Genomic DNA, 18,360 nt, shown 5'->3' on the forward strand with positions numbered 1-18,360 from the left:
TGGGGTCGCTGAACGTAAAAAAGGGCAGATCCTTGTTGTTGCCGTTGCTCTACTGCTTGGTGCGTCAGTTCCAAAGCGGTTTTGGATAGATGCTATTAGCTATGCAGTCTATCTCTTGGATAGGCTACCTTCACGAGTTTTGGATTTCCGAACCTCTATGCAGGTACTGACTTATCATATCTCTGTCTCTTCTATGCTGACTCTGTCTCCAAAAGTGTTTGGTTGTGTTGTTTATGTTCACCTCCATTGAAATCAAAGGAGTAAGTTGGACCCTTGTTCTCTCCTCATCAGAAAGGCTACTAGTGTTATCATCCTGCTAATCGATGTTTATATGTTTCTATGGATCCTTTATTGAGGATGAGATGTTCTTCTCTAATATGCCTGAGCGTGTCCTTCAAGGGGAGACTAGTAGTGAATAATATGATTTGCTAGATTTATAAGGGGGAGTGGTATTGGATGGTTTGATACAAAGGGGAGAACCAGTCGAAGCAACACCAAACTAAACTGTTATTTTAAGCTGATGTCGCTGCTGTCACCGAACTAATTGCCCCATAAAAATTCTCTAATAATACCTGATCAAGTTCCCTTAGATATTCCTGAGGTAAGTACTTCTATTCATACGGCTAATAATTCTTATGTTCTACTGCCTAGACGGAACCGTGGGGTTTCACCTGATCATTACTCACCAGAAGACGAAGCAAGATATGCTATTGCCCATTATGTGTCTGATCACAGGCTATCTCTTAAGTGCAAAGCGTTTGTGACTAGAATGGATAGTATTAAAATTTCAACCTGTGTTAATGAGGCATTTAATGATCCAAAGTGGACTGAAGCCATGAATATTGAAATGGAGGCGTTGCAGAAAAATAATACATGGGACAATGTTGAATTACCAAAGGGACGAAGCCTGTGGGATGCAGATGGATGTTTATAGTTAAATATAATGCAGATTATACTATGGAAAGGTACAAGTCAAGATTAGTAGCTAAAGGGTTCACTTAGACATATGGAGTTGATTATCATGATACTTTTGCACCTATGGTTGATGAATACTGTCAAAGTTTTGTTGTCCTTAACGTTAAACTTGAATTGGACTATGAGGCAATTTGATGTAAAAAAAAAATGCATTCTTACATGGTGAACTAGAAGAAGAAGTGTGCATGAGTCTTCCACCAGGGTATATCGTTATTGGTGACACGAGGAACTTGTGCAGATTAAAAAAGGTATTGTATGGGTTAAAGCAGTCTTCTCGGGCATGGTTTGGTAGATTTACTGCAACTATGAAGAAGTTTGGTTACCAATTGGCCGATACTAATCATACTCTATTCATTAAACATAGGCCTGGTAAGGTGACTTTGTTGATTATTTATATTGATGATATGATTGTGACTGGTGATGATACTATAGAAATCAAGGAACTGTACAAGCATTTAGCGTCTGAATTTGAGATGAAAGATTTGGGCAGTCTGAAATATTTTTTAGGAGTGGAAGTCACTTGATCTAAACATGAATTATTTCTTTTACAAAGGAAGTATGCCGTGGACCTTCTAGCAAATACTAGAATGCTTGACTATAAACCCGCTGATACACCTATTCTTGAGAACCATAAACTTGGGGTTTATATGGATCAGGTCCCAACTAACAAATAAATATACCAAAGGTTGATTGGGAGATTGATCTATTTATCACTGACACGCCCTGATATTGCCTATGCAGTAAGCGTTGCTAGCCAATTTATGCATTCATGTAGTGAGGATCATATGGCTGTTGTGATGCATATTTTAAGCTACTTAAAGTCTGCTCCTAGGAGAGGTCTATTATTTAAGAAAAATGGCCACTTGAATCTAGAAGGTTACATTGACGCAAATTATGCAGGGAATATTACAGATAGATGTTCTACATCAGGTTACTTCACCTTTGTTGGCGGTAACCTAGTACATGACGTAGTAAGAAGCAAAATGTTGTGTCTCGATCCTCTGCAGAGTCTGAGTATAGAGGAATTGCCCAATGAGTTTGTGAAATACTGTGGTTGAGGTGGTTACTTGTTGAAATTGGGTTTAGACCAGATTCTGCTACAAAGCTCCACTATTATAGTCAGTCTACATTTGAAATTACCAACAATCCAATTCAATATGATCGAACTAAACATATAGAAGTTGATCGGCATTTCATTAAGGAGAAGCTGGAGCATAAGTTAATTTCTATACCTTTTGTGCCTTCTTCGAAGCAGCTTGCAGATATGTTGACCCATGCCTGTCAAAGCACTGATTTGAAGACTCACTTAACAGGTTGGTCATTACCGATATCTGTGCACCAACTTGAGAGGGAGTGTTGACCTGAGTCAAAGTCAACGTTCCTATTAGGAATAGAATTTGCTCCTATTAGGAATAAAATTTATATTGTATTGTAATTATCTAATTTGAGTAGAATTAGGAGATTTTGTACATATTTCTTATTTGTACCTATTCTATATGTAGTATATATCCCTTCTTGAGAGGAGAATAAATATATCAGTTTAAACTCTAATTACTTTTGAGTTTAATTATATTGAGTTGCCTCAAGTTTTTGAGCCAAAACTGAAAATTTGCGCTCTAGAATAAATGAAGGAATTATGATTCATGCAATATGGCCAATATATGGCTAAATTTGGTAGCCCAAACTTCTAGCCAGATCAAATGAACTTTCTTTCTTCATGAAAGTTGTTCATCAAGAGGTCTACCATCACGTGTCCAAATTTAAGAGCATTTGGACAGGTGTAGCATTCTTAGGATATCAAATAGTCAAGCATGTTCATCTGCTCGATTTGCCAATCAACTTGCCCAATTTGCCCAAATGAGCATCGTGCAATGCTCAAATGAACTTCTTTTCTTCACGAGGAACTTGCATGTTCATTAAGTTGTTGATTTGAATGTATACTACATAATATCCAAATTTGGGAGCATATGAAAATAGTGTTTGTGACAGTCGTAGTGAAAGTGTTTATGATAGTGGCAGTTAGATTAAATCTTCCCCATTTTGGCTTTCCATTTGTAGGGGTCTTTTTCTTCTGACATCTACAAATGGGTTGGACTGCCGTAAAGAGCGAACTGATGAAATTATCCCCTGTGCCTAAGTTCAAAGATCAAGCCCCAAGAATGCTTCGAAAGGACAGTAGGGCCTTAGGAAACACATTTGTTACCTTTACCAACAAAAATAATAACAGCTCACAGATGAATTCTTAGTGCTTGCAGGTAGAATCTTAGCTTGGCATGAGAGGCTTGTGGCATGGGAGCAAAGTTGTCATGAGTTTAGCACTGAAGAGAAAATTAAGTGTTCCTAGGGAAAGATGGGGTATTAAGGTAGGAGAGAAAGGGTTTTGCATAAAGGTTTGGTTGAGAATGAGGGAAAGATAAGAATTGGTGGCTTGATTGTTTTTCCAGCAGCTTGACAGAGGGTCAGTCTGCCATAAGAGGAAAAATAGGGGAAAAAGATGAATAGAACACGAATTTGCTGGGTTTTGCAGGTGAAAGAGGAAGCTTGCTCTCTGGATGTGGTTGATGTTTGTTGGGTAGAAAAGGCCTTGTTCATAACCGCTGGAAGCCATTCTTTTCCAAGAAACCTAATGGCTTTTATCCAATTTGGCCAAGTCTTTCCCTTCCTTTCTCCCTTCATCCCTTCCATCATCCAATTTTGGTGAAATCTACTCTGCTCAATTGCACAAAATCAGGGATTTTGGGAGCTCAATGCTCTTCCCGCAGCCACTTTAGTGAAAAACTTCTATTCTCAGCCATCCCCTTTTCTTTCTTTCCTCCCCTCTCTCATGGCCAAATCTGATAAAGGAAAGAGATAGTATACGTGCTGGTTCGAAAGGTGCTCCTCTTCCTTGCAGCCTGCCCTATAAAACCCCCTAGTCCTTTGAATGTCTTTGCTGGAAATTTGTTCCTACATCATGTGATGGAGCTTCCAAGCAGCTTTGTGTACGTGGACATACTTGCTCCTCTCGTGGATTTTGTTTCTCAGCCAGGTACTGATGGTTTTGCAGGTCCTTATTTTAGTTATATGGGCCTTCTAGGTCAATGGGTTGGCTTTATCAAATAAATGGGCCAAACTCACCAAGTGTTGGCCTATTTTGTTGAGGTGTTACGCTAATAAGCTATTTTCTCCTTTGTACTTATGTTTGGGCCAAAAATTTGGCACACCCAGTCCAAAAGACCAAAGCCCATGTTAATCCTGGGTAGCCACGAGCATTCTTTGAAATTGGGCCAAAATCTTGCAAACCCAGCCCAAAATCAAGGAACCCAGAAAATCCAAAAGGGCAAACCAAGACTGATCAAATTAGCAAGAAAAGATTGGGCTTCAAAAAACCAGCTTTTTGAAGGAGCCTACCACTAACACATATCAGATTAAAAATATCACAGGATTAATTAAAGCTTATTTTTTAGGAGCCCACGTGACTACTAGAAATAGAAAAGTCAACAAACTCAACTGAGTTGATTGGGAGTTAATTAAAACAGGGCAGTAGCTGGCAAATTGGGAAGGGACATCTCTGGATAATCGAACGATCAAAATCCTCTCTTACATGTATATATATATTTAGAGATATTTTCTCTATTCCAAATAGGGTGATTGTCCTAAGAGATAAGCAAGCCTTGTTATTTAAAGAAGAAGATAAGCAGAAGGGAGAGAGTTGTTCAAACAGGAAATCAAGCTAACTATCACGGTTTGAGATCTCACAAGGGCAGTTGGATTAGAAAGGAGTTAGGTTCTCTTTCAAAAACAGAGAAGTGACTATTGAGAGCTCAACTGCCAAAAAATTAGATAAAATTCATTTTTCTTGTGTCTTAAAATTAAAAAGATCTTTCTTAGAAAATTGCCGCCCATTATTAAAAAATTACCCTGCTCCAGAAAACATTTTTCTATAAATAGAAGAGAGGGTGAACAGGTTCAAAGGACTAAATGATCAATTCATCAATCAAACAAACAACCCAAAATCAACCAAAAAGCTTACTTGAACTCCAAGAAAAACCAGCTTTAGATCAAAATTCCCAAAGTTCAGACTTAGAAAATAAGTCATTCAAAACGAGATCTCTCTCGTTACAAATTTGGTTCAGCAAAAACCAAAGACAAGCAGAGTTTGAATTTTTCACAAATATGAAAACCTCAACAAATTTTATGCGATTTCAGCTCACTAAATCCTCAAGAACAGCCATACCGCCATGAAGAAGCCATAATTCTGCCCGCTCAAAGGCCTCCCAAAGCTTGAAGTAGATTAAAGCTCTGCCAAAATTGAACTTTGGTATCGATTTGTAGCTGAAGCCTAGCAGCTTGAAGTTGTTGACATCCAGTCTAACCCAGCATATCCAGTCCAGATGGATTGAAGTCTTCTATCCGGACAAAAATGGAGTTCCAAATTGTCTTTTGTCTTTCTAGTCTTGTCACGCATGTTTACGGTTTTGTAAAGGCGATTCGCTAAAGCGATCAATTTTTATCAACTATTCGCCGAGAACAACCGATTTTATCTTGAGATAAATTGTGAAAGTCCTCACGATGCAGGGCAAGAAAAGAACTAACAGGAGATATTTCTTACCCAAATTCACAATCGTTTGTTTTAGAAATCAGTAACTTGGGCGCAAGTTATCTATTCTAGAAGAAATCACTAGAATCTTCATTGCTAGCGGTGCACGCTACACCAAAGAAAGTGACTTGTTGACCAGTCAATGGTTTCCAAGGCAGTGGGAAACTTTGCCCTTCCATCTCAGGAGTAAACACAAAACGGGTGAACAACTTACCCACATGTTTGGGCCTAAGAAATGAGCTTAAGTTCCAAGGCTCCCAAGCAACTCAGAACCTCCATTTCTCGGCCTATCAATAGGCTTCATGACAACTTATTACCATACATACCACAACTTACTCAAGCAAACCCCGGGCATTTGCGTGGCTTGGGCCTACTTAAGCTTGTAGCGTGGCTATGTATAATAATAATGATTTTTCGCTTGGCATTGCATGTCACTTGGCGTGCTTGAATTTTGTCACCTTTACAAAGGAATATGATGCTTGACGGGATAATTAGCATGGGTTTGTAAAGTCTTATTTCAACTCTTAGCGTGACATATTGCATATTTATTTGGCACGACACATGGATCATGACTCGTGCAAGCATGAATGACAAACTTTCGCGTGCTCCAAATCGAGTCTTTTTTTAATAGGACATTGCATTGAGCCGGGAATTTATTCAGGCCCAATAGTGAATTTTTTGGGCCTCAACACCATTACTTAAATGAATTTGCTTTCTTCATAAAAGTTGTTTTCTTCATAAAAGTTGTTCAATTATGACCGTGAGAATAATAGTCATGACCATGGCAATAAATAAGTACCAATTGGTCGCCAATCATCGTCATGGCAATAAATAAGTACCAATTGGCCTCTCTAACCTATTATCTGCATTTTCTTGAGGACAAGTTATTATCTTCATGAATTGTTTAGTTATGGACCTCTCAAGAATATTTCTCGCACTACCAACTGCTATTACTTGGAAACTTGTGGGCCGCCAACATTAAACACCGTCATCAACCAGAAAAACTTACATTCCATGAGTAACATAATTAGATTGCATTTTACTAATTTTATTTTAAAGGGAAAGGTGCAAAATAACATAATTATTTTTGGAGACTTGTTGCATTAATTAGGTCTATGTTCGTCATCTTCCATTTTCTTCCCTAAGAGCATCTCCAACTAATATGTCAAATTGCCACATGTACATGAAAGGACAAAAATTGAAGGTTAAAGTTATCTCCAATGAGTAGTCAAATCCTACATGGATTTGAAGGCTGGAAGAGATATGTCAAAAATAACACATCAAGAAGCTTGATGTCAAAAATTATTTTAATACTTTTTTAGTCATAGACCCCACTATCATTTACTCTCTTTTAAAATCTTATGCATCATATGAGCCTCATTTACTTTTAAAAATATATAATAATATGATATTTGGCATTTCTGGTGGAGTTAAATTTTTTCGGAAGTGTCAAATTGCCACATAAGTCATCAAATTCAAATTTAATATTTTGCATTTGACATCTCTCTTGGAAATGCTCTAAGCTCTAGGTGTATTAATACCATCTCTTGGACACACACTCACGTCTCAACTTTGCTTCTGAATTCCATGCAAGGGTAAGCTTTCTTGTGTGTTGATGAGCAATCATCCACTAATCAAACCGACCAAAAAATTAGACCCATACCTCTTCAGAATGAAAAAAGAATACGAATGGAACTCTTATTTTTATGGGTATTTTTATGTTTGCGTTTTCAATTCTCGTCACGTAATTAAGTTCGTCGCTGTAAAAATAAAATTCTTAATCCGCCACTGCTTAATCCATCAAAGAAGATCAAGTTGCATCAAAGAAAAATGTAACACCTATAGCAAACTTTGCCATACAGAAAAATTGAAAGGACCAAATTGGAATTCTAACTGGACAGTGGCCTTTGGGTACTCTGTAGATGCTGAGGCCAGACTCCAACAAGTCTAAAGAAACTGAAAAGGAGCTTTATCAATATGTCGGATGAGACAAACTACCAATTGACTTCTCACATTCCTTCTTATCTGAAAGGCTCAAAAATCATCCAAATGACCCAAACTAACCTAATTTGTCATTTATATTTTCAAAACGAGTTTCGGAAACGGCAAACAAGCAAACATCATGAATTTCATGAGAGAGAAAGAGAGACAGAGAGAGAGTGAGAGCCGTTTCTACCTTTTCAGTCTCTTTCAGCTCTGCGGATGTCATCGCTTACTTACTGTCCGCACTCCACGTAGAATCAGATTCTTCCAGGCAATCTTCTTCTTCCTCCTCCAATCCCCTTGCATCCATCGCTTTCTCTCAAGTCTCATCCAACCGTCCGCTGAGATTACTTTTTTTTGTCACTACTTTCCGGTCAACCGAGTTTCAATATTTAATCCCAAGAGTTCAAACCGCACACGAAGCCCCCCTTCTTCTTTCTCCCCAAGCAAAACCAGCACCTGTTCAGCAGCCGTAATTATTATTATCGCGCCACGTGGCACTCTAATACCCAATTCCAACTTTGCCTTCTTTCCTTCCCTTCCCTTAATACGAGCAGCACTCACTACCACGCAGAGCTAATGTGACCACCAACTGTTTGTGAAAATGCGAGGACTGATAAAGAGCTTCAGCCTCCTCATGCTCTTGCTTGCCTTCCCTTACGCCATTAATGCGCAGGCCACCCAGGAATTACAGAACAACAACGGCTATGGCGACCTCTCCACTTTCTCCTCATCCATGGCCATGATCCTTGTGTTCCTCGTATGCACCTTCTTCTTGATGGCCTTCTTCATCATCTGCATTCGCCGCTGCGCCGAGGCTGCAGACATCGAATCCGCCGGAACCGCAGCTCCTGCCACCGTTACTCTCCGGCGAGGCCTCGACCCTGCCGTGATCAAGACTTTCCCGATCCTCGTCTACTCTGCCGTCAAGGATCTCAAGATCGGGAAGGGAGCTCTGGAGTGCGCGGTGTGCTTGGGCGAGTTCGACGACTACGAAACGCTGCGTTTGCTGCCGAAGTGCGATCACGTCTTCCACCCAGACTGCATCGACGCCTGGTTAGCAGCTCACGTGACGTGTCCGGTTTGCCGCGCCAAGCTCTCGGCCGAGTCGAACTCGCGAGTTCCTGAGCCACACAACGATCCGAATCTGGAAAGTTCGAGTACGACGAGCCAGATTGAAGTCGGTGAGGCTCGGAACGACGCCGTCGTGGTCAATATGTATGAAAATCAGAGCAGGGACCCACAGGCGGTTGAGACTGTTAACCGTACACGTACAGCGAGGTCGGGAATCTCTGGAAAGTTCCCCAGATCGCACTCGACGGGTCACTCACTGAGTCAACTCGGAGGGAACACGGAGCGGTACACCTTGAGACTGCCAGAGGAGGTGAGGAGACAGCTGATTTCGCTCGGGATAAATAAGCTGAGACGTTCGAATAGCTACGACGTCATTTTGCCTCGCCTTGAGAGTTCGAGGAAGGGGTATAGGTGCGGCGGCGGTGAAGCGAAAAGCAATGTGGATAATCAAACCGGGTGGTTCGACTCATGGGTTTTGTTAAGAACGCCCTCGTTTTTGGCTAGGGGGAGTTCCGTTACCTTTAAGTCTCCTAAGGGAGGAGGCGGTGACGGAGATGGCGTGTTTGGGAAGACGCCGTTAAGGTCTGTTAAAACGCCGTTCGATTGTCTGAATGCGAAGGCGGAGAGGTCCAAAGAATCGATATCTCAGCTTCCTGTTTGATTTGTAAATATTTGCATTATGGTGTTTTAGTTAGTACTACTGTGTACATAGCATTTTGTTTATATATATATATATATACGTTATATATATTTTCGAAAGAGGAGATTATTGATAACAATTAAGAGAATACAACAATATCATCTTGTACAATTGACTCCGGTCAGTGGGAAACCTCTTCAATCCAAGTTTATATTTACATTCAGTTTATGTTTACCAGCAGGAGAGGGAGACCATTTGGTTGGCTTCTCAACATCTATTTTAGGTTCACATTTCACAAGATTTCCATATTCATCAGCCAAGTAAAGAGCCCTTCTGAAAATTTGCACAAGAACGACCTTCAACAACTATTTATTTCTGTTTTGTCATAAGCTCCAGTAAATATATAAAAACAGGCGCATTTCATACTTCGAAAGATAAATAATGGCAACTTCAAATACATCCTTGTAGTTGGAAAAGTGCATACCTGTAAAAACCTCACTGAACTGCACTTTTTTCCAAACTTTTTGGGCACTAGGACAACTCCACAGTGCATGTATTACACTCTCAGGATTCACATTACAAATGCGGCAGGAGTCATAAGAGATCATTTTCCTTTTTAGGAGATTAGATTTACAAGGAATATAATTTTTAATAGCTCTCCAATTAAAATATAAGAGTTTTGTGGTACCTCTTGGGACCAAACTTTTCTCCAAAAGCATTTCGTATTCTTGGTTCCAAAGAGGAGCCAATAGCCCTACTACACTCTTTTTTTTTTTACATCTCCAGCCTATAACCACTTTTCACAGAATAAATTCCGTTGGTCGTATAATGCCAAATCCATTTATCTTTATGATAATTAACACTCAAAGGAAAAGCACTTTAGTTTCTTGATCCACCAATTGAGGGGAAAAAGGGCGGAAAAAAGTAGGTCTAGGAATCCATGCATATCCATATACTAGAGTATCTTGTCCAACTCCAATCCTCTTCCTTATCCCATTTGTTTATACCAAAATGAACAGCCAATGAATATCGGACACGTGGACCAAACTAGAGCTTTGGGTGTCTTCGGCACCTACCTTGGTATCATTCCTACCGGTCGCATCATTAGGGCAACCTCACCCCCTTCGACACGTGGCAGTCCCACAATTGATGTCCACAGTCCCACATCGAAACTCTAAACAAATTGCACACCTCCCAGGTCTATAAAGAGGACAACCATCCCAGAAGTAATCAATCGAACTCACGGCATCGCCTATTGATCTGTAGTTCAAACTTACTAAATCCAGATTTACTTAAGCATCGGAGAGCCCTCGCCGTATCACACCGGTACCTAGGACTTACCGGCGTTTGCTATCTTACAGGTATAACACCCTACCGAGACCATATCATACGAAGGAAAACAAAATCATTAAGTTACGCGAAATTGCGAACCATTTTTCTGCGTCAGCGATTGGCGCCGTCAGGGAAACGATAACAATCAACCTACAATTCCTAAAAACGTAATGGGAACCGCCAGGACCACGGTTCCTATCGGATGATGGATTACCGCACGGTATGCCAAGTGGAGCAAGCCCAGCGCTGCACCCTAGCACCCCTTCTGGTAATCCTCTAGTGCTTCGGATCCACGGTCGGCGGAGCTTCAGCTCAAATGACCTCCCTTCGGAGGGAAATGGCTAAGCTCCAAGAACATAACAATCTCCTCTCGTCCAAAGTAGACGAAACACAACATCGGCGGCCTTAACCAGCCGGAAACATAGAGCATTCAGCATCGAGTCTTCCTGAGTCCGCAAACCCCTGGCCGAGAGGAAGGGAAAGAGGGCAAAGGCAGCGCTCGCGCCTTTCCAAATAGCGATTGGTGGTCCCAGCTCCACAGGACCAGCCTCACGCGTACCGAAGAAGGTGTACACCGATTGTCGTCATCGGATCAATGACAGGAAGGATGCCGAACGGCATAGGTCCCCAATCAGGGTGAATGCCCGCCTGCGGACTCACGGATGAAGGTCCTAAGAGATAAATCGCCCCTTAGGAAGGTCCAGGGTTTGGATTCGGGAATGGAATTTGACGATGAGTACGTCCCCACCAAGGGCACCGAATCAAACTACTGTTCAAACTCCCGGAGTATTCAAAGGCAAAACCACCAAGTCCGAGGAGAACTTCGAAGACTTGGGCCTTCGATGAGGTCCTGCCGAGACCCCGCTATCCGTCGCTTTTCCAAAGAATCCAAAAGATGGAAGATGACCAAACCCGGTCCTGTGTTCCGATCGGGAAAACTTCGGCTAGGGCCCTTCACCGAGAGCATCAAGAAGTCCCGACAGACAGGGGAGGTGCAACCGCTATGCGTATACCATTTTATACCGGCGTGGAGGACCCTTTGACGCACCTTCACTCCTTCCAATTGGTAGTTGGGTGCAAGGGCCTCAGCGACGAGGGCAATGTCTATTGTTCCCGCCATCCCTTACAAGCCGCTCAATCGGTTCTACCGTCTTGAGCCAGGGGCGGTAGACTCTTTGACGAATCAAGCAGATTTTTCTCAATCACTTCATGATCCGGACATACGCTTGTACTCTGCCGATGATCCGCGATCTCGGCAGGAGAAGAACGAACCCTACGGAGTATGCAGCGCTCTTGATCCGAATACCGAGGTGTCCAAACGGACGATAGGGCAGCTCGGCGCCTTCAAGAGTGGCCGGTCCTCTCATTTCAGTACCTCGTGCACGTGAGTAATGGCGGCGACATATGACGAGTTGATGAAGCATACGGCGTTCATGCGAATGCCGAATATTTCAACTCAAACCCGGGCCTTCGGCTCGGAAGGAGGAGTCAACAACCAAGAGTTATCCGGTGAATCGGCGATTCTTCGGCGGGGCACAAGCGGAAGGATGACCACAATAGTCGCCAGGAAACTCGAAGAAAGGGTGCGGGAAATATGGTCGTAACGACCACCATGCGCCACTACCGAATCATGATCGTGCCGAAGTCTTCACCTGCTGAACACAACATACGAGACCGTTCTGATGAACGAGCATGACCAAATCCCGAAGCCAACGAACCGAAAGCCCAATCGGCAGGATAATCGGGACACCGCAAATGCATCGATATCACGGTGAACGGCCACAACACCGAAGACTGCATTAGTCGAGGAAGATCGTTGAGCGTCTGATTCGGGAAGGAAAGCTAGATCATTACATCGCCAGGCCACCACAGGCCCCAACACCGAACGCGAATCGGCAGATCAACATGATCAGCACCATCAGCGGAGGCCCCACTCTGGCGGGACCCTCCAACCGTTCAATGAAACAGTATGTGCGTGCCGCTTGATATGATTTTTAGTACCTGCGCAAACAGGGTTAAAATCACTGAAAATACTTGCAAGAATACAAGGTAATTGTAGTATAAATGCTCATGCAAGGTCGTTGTCCCCAAAGATTGTTTGACTAATCTGTAATTAAACTAACTCTTAATTAATAACTAATATAGATTTTATCAAAGATTTGAAGTTTATGAATTTGAAAAGATTAAACTAATAGTAAAAGAAATCTGAAAGTTGGGAAATAATAACAGAAAGAAGAAAAATGATTTCTTTTTAAAGACTAACAATTTAGAGAAAACTAGGTTTAGCCAACACCGTCGCAATCCTATGCAATTCTATCAATTACTTATGAATTTCTACATATATGCTTTCAAGGTTAGGTTTTTCTAATGCATACTTTCCTTGTGATGTTCAAGCTTAAAACGTATATCTAACATGCAATCCGTCATGTGATGTTCGGGATCAAATATAAACATGCAAGACTCATTAAGCTTTGTGAAAACCCTTTGAAAAACCATGCAACCCTTAAGAGCGTGATGTTCGCCTTAAGTGAACTTACAATTACTAATCACAAGAAGCCCTCCTCAATTTCAGGGTGATGTTCCAACAGAAATTGCATCAAATTACTTGTCTACATATCCTAATGGTGATCAGTCATTAAAATAGATAGATAGTTTTAAACACAGTAATTAATAATTCAAAGCAAACATGCATTCATTCATAAGCAAATTAATAAAACTACATATTCATGCTAGGCTTACGGCCTCACCCTAGCAAAAGGAATTAGTTACACATAATCATAATTGAAATCCAATAAAATATCATTCGAATGAATAAGAATGAAAACACCTGAAAGTAGCGAAAATCCAAAACCCTAGCAATTGCTCCCAAAGCCGAAAAGAAGTTCTAAAAAGAGATCCCTAAATTGCAGTGAAAAGAAGCTTAAATACCTCCTAAAACCTAGCTACCCAATCCCCACAAGGAAACTAAGTTAAAATAAAATAAGACTAGGAAATAAAGTCCAAATTGGATTAAGAGAATCTGCCCAAATCTGCCTAACTACGTTTTAGTCTCAAATCTCCTCCAAATCTGGCCCAAAATAGCTCGTTTTAAAGATAAAAATATTCTGAACACTTCTCCAGAAGGCCACGAACCCATCCGAGGTCATCTTGGGCTCCAAAAACGCAATATAAGCCCAAAATGTCACTATTCCAGCACTGCACATCGCTCCTTCATTTATTCACCAGGAAATCATCGCTTAGTGTAAAAGTCTGATATTTTGATACGATCAAGCTAAGTGACTCACGTACGTCCTCCAACTGGAATTACTCCAAAATTCGTCCATTTGATTATGTTTTGCTCCAGAGAGAGTCGAAAGTCCTATATTGGAAATATAATTCAAAGTATCAAAATTCTTCCAAAATATTAACCAAAATATACTAAGAATAGGGTTAAATATATAATATAAAATCGACTCATCACCGCTCACTACCCTCAGGTCTTCGGTATAGAGGGACGATCGATACAGAAAGGTCCCGAAGGTGGGTGGGAGCCCATCACATTCAGTGGAGAAGAAGAGGAAGGGATCATTTACCCCCACGATGACCCAATGATCATTCGGGCCGAGATCGCCAACTACGATGTAGGTCGGGTGCTAATCGACACCGAGAGTTCGGTGAACGTAATTTTTGCCGATGCGTTCAAGGGACTGGGAATTGCCGACAGCATGGTCAATCGGCAAATAACGCCCCTCCTCGCTTTTTCACGGGATCTGTCCAACCACGGCAAGATGTCATCGCCCATCGTCCTTGGCGTCACCCTGGAAAACAATGACCTACGACCAATTCCTCATTGTCGACTCTAACGCGGCGTATAACGTCATCATAGGGCGCACAACACTCACCGTGGTCAAAGCCCACTTATCCCCACATGTTGCCGATGAAGTTCCTACACGCAATAAGACGATGCGAAGTCATCCGGTGACCCGGGCGCGGATGTGCTATGCCACAACCCTTAAGTCGGTAGCTTGTAAGACGCCAATGGAGGCTATGACTATGCGGGGACTACCGAACGGTAGCGGACCCATTGACGACCTGTGGAGGAAACTCCAACGCCGGTAGCGCAGCTCGCCAAGAGCCGAGACCGTGCCCTAAACGAGGATTTTTCCGATCGGTGTGTAAAAATCGCACCAGCCTAGATCCCACCTCCGAGGACAGTTCATCGACTTCTTACGGCAGCGGAGGTCTTCGCACAGTCTTACGACGACATGCCCGCATATCACCCGACGTCATTAGCTACAAGCTCGATCTCCACCGCCCACAAACCGGTCAGCGTAAGCGCCGCCATATGATGCCGAAGCGTGCGCAATGCATGCCAAAGTTGACAAGCTCAAGGCCATCGGCTTTATCAGCTCGCCACTATGCGCCCGCTTGCGAACTCGGCCATGGTTCGAAGACCATCGGAGGATGGCGGATGTGTCAGACTATACCGACCGAACAAGGCCCGTCCAAGAAACGCTTTCATCGAGAATCGACCACTTGTCGACGCCATCACGGCACGAGCTTCACCATGGATGCCTATTCGGGATACAACAGATCTTCATGGACCACGCCGATAGAGAGCATACGGCATTCATCACCGACCACGGTTTGTACTTTTACACGCGTCATGCCTTTCACTTGAAGAACGCGGGGGCAACTTATCAACGCCTCGTCAACCGGATTTTTGCCAAGCACATCGGCGTATCATGGAGGTGTATGTCGACGACATGTTGGTGAAAAGCCGAATGGCAGAGGGGCATCTAGAAAACCTGGCCCTCATGTTCGGTATACTAAAGGACTACCGAATGAGGCTGAACCTAGTGAAGTGTGCCTTCGGTGTATCTTCCGGTAAATTTCTCGGATTCATGATCAGCCAAAGGGGAATCGAGGCCAATCCCGAGAAAATCAAAGCCATAATCGACATGGAAACGCCGAAGACATAGAAGGACATTCAAAGCTTTACTGGACGTGTCGCCGCCCTGACACGCTTCATCTCCAAGGCCACCGACAAGTGCGGCTGCTTCTTCAAAGCTTTGAAAGGGGGCAAACATCATATCGCATGGACTCCCGAATGCGACCAGGCATTTCAAAACTTGAAGAACTACATGAGCCAGGCACCGCTATTATCGAAACCGCTCCCGTGAGAAGTACTACTCCTATACCTTTCGGTATCCAACACGCCGCTAGCCGGTGTTGATACGAAGGGAGAAAGCAGAGCTACTGATTTTCTATGTCGACAAGGCACCCAAAGCGCAGAGCTTGTGTATCCACCCTTAGAGCGCTTAGCATCGCCCGGTCGTCTCGTGAAGGCTTCGCCATACTTCCAGCGCACGAGATCACTATTCGACAAACCAGCCTTCGGTGAGGTACCCAAAGCCGAAACGCCGGGCCGATTGGTCAAATGGGCAATCGAGTTGGGAGAATTTGACACACGCCTGCCAAGGCCTGCGAGAAAAGGTCAGGCCGTCGCCGACTTCATCTTCGAGCTCAAACCCGCACTATCGAATCACCCTTTTCCGAGCGCTATCCTCGCACTGCAGAGAATGGATGTCGAGCGCTTCAACACTTTCGTTCCTCTCCGGATTCTGCACGCGGATGGCTCGCAAACCAGCAAGGTGTGGTGCCGGCTTAGTGTTAACCACTCCGGATGGTGGCAAAGTCGAGCATGCCCTTCGATTTAACTTCCGCACTCTAATAACGAGGCAGAGTATGAGGCTTTCTTGGTCGGCCTTCTGCCAGCCAAGAGCATGAGCGGCGATCAGATTCACAGGACTCCCACCATAGTGAATCGATAGCGGCACTTCGCAGCGAAGGATGCCTCTATGTCGACCTACCTATCGACACTCACCAACCATCGGAGAAATTTCGTGCCCTCACGAGATACGGCAGATCCTTAGGTCAAAAAACCACGCTGATGCGGCTTGCGTTTAGCTTCGGCAATAAATGACAAGATTGGAAGGAAGGTACCGGTGGAGATATTATCCCAACCAAGCACGACAACTGTTGAGGTATGTATCGTACGGTACGAAGACACATGGATGTCTCCAATCTATGCTTTCTGCAAACGGAACCCTTCCTACCGATAAGTCCCAAGCTCGAAAATTCCGTTACCGATCGGCAAGATACACAGTCATCAACGATATTCTGTACAAGCGAGGCTACAGGACGCCGTATCTAAAATGCCTAACCAAGGAGCAGGGCGACTACATCCTTCGGGAGGTCCACAGGGAGTCTGCGGTGACCATTCGGGATCCCGATCGCTCGCACACAAAGTCTTTCGACAAGGATACTTCGGCCGACTCTGCACTTGCAAGACGCGAACATGTTAGTCAAGAAGTGTGACAAATGCCAGTGGTTCTAATGTCCTCATATTCTCGCCGAGCCACTCACCAATTGTGAGCCCGTGGCCATTCGCCCAATGGGGTTAAATCCAATTGGTCCGATGCCGAGGGCAAGGGTCAGGTCAAATATGCTGTGGTTGCCGTGGACTACTTCACCAAATGAGTAGAAGTCAAAGCCTTAGGGACAATAACGGCAGCCAGAATCGAAGATTTCGTCTGACGAACATTTGTTGCCGATTCGCATCCCTACGCCATCGCCACGGATAACGGCAGCGCTTTGACTCGAAGTCTTCGAGAGTTCTCGCGTTCGACTCAAGATCAACCTGTTCTTTGCTTTGCCACCACCACTAATCGAACGGCCAGGTCGAAGCAATGAATAAAATTGTCAAAGCCAAAGGAGCCTGGCCGGAAAAACTTCCGAGCGTTATGGGCCATCCGGACATCCTACCAACGCAACGGGAAACACCATTTCATGGCTGCTCGAAAGCTGTAGTTCCAAAGAGAAATCGAGAGCCTTTCACCGAACGGAAGCTTTCACACCGAAAGTGAATGAGGAGGCGCCGCTGAGCCTCGACCGCCAAGAACGCCGAGCACAAGCCAACCTTCGAACGGCTTACAAGCAATGCGCCTCTACTATGACTCTAGGGTCAGATCCCGCTCTTTCCGAATCGAAGACTGGGTCATGCGAAATGTCTCGCTGGCAACCAAGAATCCTATGGAAGGAACCCTCGTACCTTCTTGGGAAGGACCATACGAAATCATCGGTATCCAGCGATCGGGGACTATCGACTCAGAGACTCCAACGGAAAGACCCTCGGTCATCCTTGGAATGTAGAGCATTTAAAATATTATTTTAAATGAAGTCACCTAGCCTACGGCAGGGTTACAATAGAGTCCCAAAAGCCCTCGGCTTCTCTATATTCACACCTTCGCAAAGATATAGCGTTCCTAGCCTACGGCGGGTTTTTAATTGTAAAACGCACTCCAAATTGTATCTTTGCCTTCGGCAGTTTATCAATGAAAGGGCCTTCGGCCCATATATTCAAAACCTTTGTTGTACCCTTTAAGCTCTTTTCATTTTAAAAAGATACGGTAGAGACCATCGGTCACAGTAAACTACGCATTTTGGCATCGCTATTGGCCTACCGATTGAAGGACAACTTGAAAGGATCACCTTAGTTACCCATTGGACCAAAGGTTTCAGCTTTTATTAGCGTTCGGTACTTAAAGGCCGTTACTTAGCCTTCGGCAAGTACGTTTGTTGTTCTCAAATCCCTACTAGTTGAAATTTTGCTTAAAAGGTAACTTTATTGGCCAACGGCTAGTGACCTTTTTACATAGCCCTCGGCATATAAAAAGAAATTTTGCTAAGTGTCTTACCGATTCAAAAGTAAGATGCAATCAAGTTTGAAATTAAA

The 18,360-nt window shown here is 43.4% G+C and overlaps 1 protein-coding gene across 1 annotated transcript; it reads left to right on the plus strand.

Moving 5' to 3' along the window:
• Window positions 1-7,718: 7,718 nt before the first annotated feature.
• LOC103334158 (E3 ubiquitin-protein ligase ATL31-like) lies at window positions 7,719-9,474 on the plus strand. Its single transcript, XM_008237100.2, has one exon. It carries the CDS (start codon window positions 8,142-8,144, stop codon window positions 9,270-9,272), a length of 1,131 nt encoding a protein of 376 aa, XP_008235322.2. The 5' UTR covers window positions 7,719-8,141; the 3' UTR covers window positions 9,273-9,474.
• The last annotated feature ends 8,886 nt before the right edge of the window (window positions 9,475-18,360 follow it).

The sequence above is a fragment of the Prunus mume genome, linkage group LG1 (genome assembly GCF_029339155.1).
Source record: "Prunus mume cultivar Tortuosa linkage group LG1, ASM2933915v1, whole genome shotgun sequence".
In the NCBI taxonomy this organism is placed as follows: domain Eukaryota; kingdom Viridiplantae; phylum Streptophyta; class Magnoliopsida; order Rosales; family Rosaceae; genus Prunus; species Prunus mume.